This window comes from Rutidosis leptorrhynchoides, chromosome 8 (assembly GCF_046630445.1).
Source record: "Rutidosis leptorrhynchoides isolate AG116_Rl617_1_P2 chromosome 8, CSIRO_AGI_Rlap_v1, whole genome shotgun sequence".
Taxonomy (NCBI): Eukaryota; Viridiplantae; Streptophyta; class Magnoliopsida; order Asterales; family Asteraceae; genus Rutidosis; species Rutidosis leptorrhynchoides.
Window position 1 is genome coordinate 300,397,945 of NC_092340.1, and position 7,535 is coordinate 300,405,479.

General features: G+C 33.2%; 1 protein-coding gene across 1 annotated transcript; it reads right to left on the reverse strand.

Moving 5' to 3' along the window:
- Positions 1 to 239: 239 nt before the first annotated feature.
- On the reverse strand, positions 240 to 6,236 carry LOC139864848 (polygalacturonate 4-alpha-galacturonosyltransferase-like). The gene is made up of 9 exons (XM_071853417.1): positions 5,997 to 6,236; positions 5,687 to 5,876; positions 4,890 to 4,996; positions 4,627 to 4,795; positions 4,188 to 4,234; positions 3,761 to 4,095; positions 2,498 to 2,855; positions 1,395 to 1,973; positions 240 to 740 (listed from the first exon to the last, which is right to left on the reverse strand). The coding sequence occupies exons 2-9, from the start codon at positions 5,850 to 5,852 to the stop codon at positions 465 to 467; spliced, it is 2,037 nt and encodes a 678-aa protein (XP_071709518.1). The 5' UTR covers positions 5,853 to 5,876; positions 5,997 to 6,236; the 3' UTR covers positions 240 to 464.
- Positions 6,237 to 7,535: the final 1,299 nt, after the last annotated feature.

Consider the following 7,535-nt stretch of genomic DNA (forward strand, 5'->3'; position numbering starts at 1 on the left):
ATAAGCCGTCAAATCAGAAATTCTTTAATTCGGCTCCGTGGACTTTTCTATGGTTTAGAGACCGATTTAGAATGAGCTTCCCTTCCACACGAGAACCTTCAAAACCTTTAACATTTTCTTTTTCTATCGTCAATTACACAAAATGTAAACACACACATAATTACCTAAATTTTGAAACAAATAAACATTCAAATATGAGCTGTTTACAACCCAAAACAAATCCAAATTGTGATCTATATTTCAAAAACATATATGTGTCAAGATCAGTACAGCATATAAAAGTCAACTATAATCTTTTCATGCTAATCCTACCCATTTTAAGGGAGTAAGTTGCACATACAATCTACTGGATAAATAAGGTTGAAGAACTATGACAACTAATGTAGTAAATAGATAGCAAAGAATATAATCAAAACTCACAAGAACAATGTCAGAAAGTGGCATTTCATCAGTCTGCTAATCATTCATTCGTTTAGTTTGCAGCCTCGAATGTACGGATGATCAAACTTGATGTATTTGACCCAATATGAACGGTACCTGGTCATAGCCAACTCGAGCCACGGTTTCATGTTACCGTTGTAGTGAATAACGGCTGCATTCTCGATGTCAATCTTGTCAATGCTTGGATTATATCCAAGACCAAGTACATGCCAAGATTTATCAAGGGGATGCGTAAGCCCATAAAACGTCATTAACCCTGGAGGCAATGTCCCAAGCTTCCATAGAACCCGGTCTTCATTCTAATATCCAAAAAATAATTAATAATTAAATAACCATTATGATATAACCTCAATAATGTTAATTATTAATATTATATATTATACAGAAGATAAAAGAAAATACGAACGAAATAAAATTCTAAACTACAAACTACATTCTAATTTACATACTTATTTTTTCTTTTTCTTTTTATAATTTAATATTAGATAACCATGATCGACTACTTTCATTAGATACATGATCATCATTGTTACCTAATTTACTAATTAACTAGAAACAGGACCGGCTCACTAAATGGCCCTTGTAAACGTAAAAATTTCGATACATAAAAAAAATACTAAGTTATGAGTAGAAAAAAACTTCTCACATCCGCCGAAGAAAACTAGGCCTTTTCAACACATATAAGAATATAATACTACTAAATAGTTATCAATAGGAAAAAAATTGGCCTATAAAAATATTGACCCTTTATGAATTTTGAGCCATATTCGGTTGTACACTTTGCACATTCCCCAAAGACGCCTCTTACTGTAAATAAGATGATTCTGGTATACATGATGTCAAGAAACATATAAGATGCACAAAAAATACTGACACATTAATTATACCTAAATAACGCGTGGCTAACACATGAGTTCAAAAAGCACTTAAGGCACAAAAGATGTAAATCTTACCATGTTTTGCCACTTGTGGTAAATGCCAGTTATATCCCTCCTTTTCCACTGCTTAAGGTCAAAGACATTCATCCCGTAAGCCCATCCACATGCATTTGGGTCAAAATTTCGGGCAATATGCGGATTCGAAAAATTCAAATACTTGTCAAAACGGTGAAAGCTTTCGCCACAAGTTTCAACGGCACCATTGACTTTCCCATTAAGGTCAACCTTCCACAACCCAGTCAAATCTTTCTGAACAACAATATCATCATCAAGAAAAAGGATCTTGTTTAACTTGGGATACACTTGTGGAAGATAAAACCTAAGATGATTTAGCATCGAAAGATACTTAGGGTTTCGGTATTTCAAATTCGATGAAAGAGTTGTGTGATGATCCGCTTTGAAATAAAATTCTTTCATAGCGGCAGACTCTAGTTGTCGAAGAACCGGACAGTAAGATGAATTTAGCCACTTAAATTCGTCGACGTTTTCTACATGGATTGTCGCATTACCGGGTGGATTTAATAGAAACCACATGTTCATTGCTCCGAAATTTAATTTATCGGAAACAAGATGAAAAACATGTTTCTCAGGTTCCTGTATTTTCAGAAAAGAAAAAATGATTAATCTAAGAAAACAAATGCAACGTTCCATTGTTAGAAATATCAGTTCTTGCATAAAACGAATTGGAGATATTTACCTTACCAAAATGCTTACTATCCAAAACTTTGTACAAAAACTATATAATTACAAGAGCAAATTACACCACTTTATATGAAATTACACCAACCGTCCATATCTTTTGAATAATACATTGACTGTCCCTGACTTATATAAAAGTGAACGTTGATGGTCAATGACTTATTCAAAATGTACATTAATAGGAGGGACAATCAATGTACACTTCTAGGTAAGTCAGGGACAATCATTGTAATTTTCAAAAGATAGGGACGATTGATGTAATTTAATGTAACCAGAGGGAGGGTATCGCTGTAATTTTCAAAAGATAAGGACAGTTGGTGTAATTTCATGTAAACCACAAGGACTATTGATACAAATTACAATTTACTCTAGTTACAACAAATTTAACGTTTTGCATAAAACGACTTGGAGATATTTACCTTAGCATTCTTGATAGTCGAGTTGACGACAACCGATGCAGCCAATACGTTATCGGAGAAGAGAGCATAGTGATACAAGTTTGGATTTTCAAGGTTCTCGCTATTCGGGAATTTTCTTTTTTCAGGTGAAAGAAGGTAATACTCTATCGTTAAACGCATCGATAAGCAATGAATTCCATTTGGGATTGTTTTAGCTGCCAGCTGGCTTAAAAACGTGCTCTGTTTTTTCAAGCTACGAACTTGCTCGTCTGCTGATTGAAGCATCGCTCTCAGTTTCCCTGTAACCAACTTGCAGTCGTACATTTGATCCCTCGCTTTCGAAAGCAACAGGCCCATAGCTTTTATTTTCTCCGGGGCACTAAAATCAATATCATTAAAAATATCAAGATACAAATGAAATTTCATGGAAAAATATTCTGAATCGTGAAATAGGTTATAATAAAACGGGCAGTAGATAATACTGTTTGGCAGCTAATTTATGTTATAACAAACATTTTACACGTTTCGAAGTTTTGCATATGATTATTTATATATATTTAAGGTTGAAAAAGACGTGAGATGGAAACGAGTCACTCAGGACGTTTAAAGGTTGGTCTAGACGGGCGAGACGGACGTTGAATTATTAATTCAAATATAAATATATTAAATAAAATCATTTTAAATATAATAATAAATATTTATGATTAAATGATTTGCAAATATGATGATGTGGTGTTAGTTTAAATATTATATAGGTTTTTTCTAATTTTATTACAATTACAATGCTTTCCATAATAAGTGTATTCATTAATTTATCAACAAGGGAGACTATATAAATCGGTGTTTTTCCTAGCTAATTTTAACTGGGTTTAGTATTTTCATTTACACTAGAACAAGGCCAGAAAAGAAGTCGACTTTTGACCGACGTTGACCCGATAGTTCCCGACTTTGACCTTTTGACCGTTACCAACTTATTAAACGTTTTTATTCGAATCGGGACATGCTAGTCACCAAACCGCTGTAACCGCCGTTTGCAACCATGTATATATTACTGGATAAAATGGCCAAAGTAAGGATAACCCAATAATTATATTCCTATGATAATTCAATTTTGTGGACGCTGGTATGAAACAGATCATTTGATTAAATAACCAGATAATCAAAAGCAAGGTATCCATATAGTAAAAATTTATCAAGACCTAAACTAGCAATAATTCGGTTAATCAATTCCACAACAAAAGGTCCCAAAAAGATTGCAAATAAAAGGTGATGATGACACATTACCTTCGATTAAGATCAGAATCTGTAGTTACATCCCCTAAAGCACGTTGACTTTCTTTAATCCGGTTTTGTAGCTCATGAACCATGTCTGTCTTATTCTTCATAGTTGCAATGCTTAAATAAACCCTAGCCATGATGATTTGATCTCGCATCAAACGTAACGTTGTGTCTATGTTTTCATTATCAGTCTCTTTCCTCCATATGCTGTATTTCCCGAGAACAGCAGAATCAACCGACTTTGACCGTTCGATGGCTGCATTTTCAAGTTTTAAAGTTACATCATCATCTAGCTTCAGTAGATCATCCGCCCGTTTTTCACGTCTTTTGTCTCTCAATTGCTACATGAAAAATTACCATAAGACGTTTAATAATTTAGAAGATCAACAAACAAAGAGAATAAATGTGTCTATTTGTTAAAAAGTTCAAATACCCTTCTCGCTAAGTTCGTTGGTGTATCGACATTCAGAGTATGATCATCTGCATACAGAAAACAAACATAAGCGTTATTTAGATTCGAATATGCTTAAATGTAAAACTGAGACGCTAATATTTTCTGGAATTTAAGAAATAATGAAAATTTAGATATAATCAAATTAAACAGTTCGAAAAAAAGACCAATATTATTGAAACGAAAACAATCCAAATTTTGATATCAATAATTTAAGAGGATTTGTGCTTTTGGACACAAATTTTAAGACTTAAACCCCGATTGACCCACTCAGCGGGTTTGCCTTCTAACTATTTTTTTACTCGCCCATTCGACCCATTAGAGCAAACTAGGAACCAAGTTGCCCCACTTACTTATACAATTCAGAATTGTTACCTCTACTTGATGGGTTTTAAAGCATAACTCAGAAGAAAATAATTACCATCTAAAGGAATCTCTTGTTTGCCTTTCAGGGTCTCTTGTACGTTAACAAAATCAATCACATTTTCTTGCCCATCAAAGTGCCAAGAAGCTGAAAAGTTGCTTTTTCGAAAAGAATCAAGACTCAGGGGTCCCAAATCATCCGTGTTCGCCTTAATAACATCGATAACCTACAGTAAATAATTTTCAATATAGAAGTATTAAAAACATAGATGAACAAAAAATGATGGTTTAGAACAAATAACATTATATTAGGTAACGTGCCTCCTTTGAGAAAAGAGATTTCACATGTTGCAAAGCAAGCCTCGTTCTCCAATCTAAATTTTGCAACTCCTGATTGTTGCTAATACTAATCTGGGAATCATTTTGATCTGCATAAAACGAGAAAGAAAGTTTACACACCTCATTTTCATTTAGTGGGTCCCATCACAATTTTCCTAGGTCCTAACATTAAGTCAACGGAAAACATTAAGAAATCTTCATTTCTCTTCACCTATACAGAGTCGCATGCTAGATGAAAATCTTGAAACGGAACAAATAAATTTTTGACAAATAAACTCTTTAGCTTTCCAAATATTAACCATAATAATATATATATAAGTAATATGTAATTCATACTTTATAGACTCTACTTAGACCCTCTACACCACCGTATTCGACAACACACCTTACGTTATCTTATTTTTTTAACAAGACCTCTCATAGTTCTTTAACCTTAAGCACAAATCAATCCATTTAAGACTTAAAAGTTACGTTTAACCTGTCAAAGCCATACTAGTTAAAATTGCAATGTTGACTAGCTCGTATTTCCTTAATCTGCTATTTGAAACCACTTATCATCATCATATGATAAAGTCTCAATCTTTATTCATCATGAAGACTTAATTGCATATTCAGTTATTCAGACCATAAACTCTTACACAAAAAATAGGGGGGGAAAACTCAATGAAGCTCAAATTAGTAATTTGACACTTAACAACAAGACTTGATTGCATATTCAATTATTTAATTTAAATCAGTTATTCTACATAAATATAAGTAAATATTACAATTTTACTAACCGATCGAATTAGTTGAATGAATCCCACGAGCAATGTAGAACACCATAGGAGCAAGAATTAAAATCAACACAAGTGTCAAAATTGGAAATTGAGATCCACCACCACCACCACCACCACCCCTGTTTCTATGAAGCCCCAAATTTGATCCACCCCTCTTGATTGCCATCTTCAACTAACAAAATAAAAATCCCTAATAAAAATAAACAAATAACATACACCCACAAACAAAAACATAAAAAAGATAGCAACTTTATTAGGTTTTACACACAATGAAAACAAATATATTAAAAAATTATAGTAAATGTCTTACTGGGGTAGAGATCTTGTTGCTTATAACAATAACAATGTAATCAATTGATCACATTACATAGACGAAATTGAAGATATAAGATGAATAAAGTTAGAATCTTGCAAGCCCTGAAGAAACTAATGCAGTATTGTTAGTGTATTTGGTGATAAGATAAGAACAACGATCTGCAATTGCGGACTTAGGTTTAGTGAATCCAAATGCGATTTGATAAATAAACAGATGTTGAAGAAATTATTGACTGTGATTGGTATCCAATTTATTGTGTATCTTCCAAATCACAACGAGGCGATTTATGTATGTGCAAGATAGTATTTATTTATTTTTTTTTTTTTTTTTTCATTTACACCTCTAGTTAAATCATTTTCCTTGATCCTTTCTTTCTAAATTGCATTCCCTCAATTTATTATCTTATCAAGTACGATGGCATTGGATCGGGTTCGAGCCAGTTTAGGCAATCCGAAACACAAATCCGATTAAAATATTTGTCCCAAATCCAGACCTGAATCCGTCGGGTCCCCATTTAGTTACTAACTAGCGGGTAAACGGGTATTCGGGTACCCATTTACCTACGAACTATCGGGTATAAGGGTTTTCCCACGGGTATTCAAGTGTTTTTTGATTATATGTGTCGGGTAGTCGATTATATGGGCCGAGTAATCGGGATAGGGGTCGGTTATATGGAATCGGGTCTTTTTTCGGGTATAAGGGTGAAATGTCCCGTTCATATTGATTATAAACGTTCCATATTAATTGATTTCGTTGTGAGGTTTTGACCTCTATATGAGACGTTTTTCAAAGACTGCATTCATTTTTAAAACAACCATAACCTTTATTTTATCAATAAAGGTTTCAAAATCATTACGTAGATTATCAAATAATGATAATCTAAAATATACTGTTTACACACGACCATTACATAATGGTTTACAATAGAAATATATTACATCGACATATGTTTCTTGAATGCAGTTTTTACATAATATCATACAAACATGGACTCCAAATCTTGTCCTTATTTTAGTATGCAACAGCGGAAGCTCTTAATATTCACCTGAGAATAAACATGCTTTAAACGTCAACAAAAATTTTGGTGAGTTATAGGTTTAACCTATATATATCAAATCGTAACAATAGACCACAAGATTTCATATTTCAATATACATCCCATACATAGAGATAAAAATCATTCATATGGTGAACACCTGGTAACCGACATTAACAAGATGCATATATAAGAATATCCCCATCATTCCGGGACACCCTTCGGATATGATATAAATTTCGAAGTATTAAAGCATCCGGTACTTTGGATGGGGTTTGTTAGGCCCAATAGATCTATCTTTAGGATTCGCGTCAATTAGGGTGTCTGTTCCCTAATTCTTAGATTACCAGACTTAATAAAAAGGGGCATATTCGATTTCGATAATTCAACCATAGAATGTAGTTTCACGTACTTGTGTCTATTTTGTAAATCATTTATAAAACCTGCATGTATTCTCATCCCAAAAATATTAGATTTTAAAAGTGGGACTATAACTC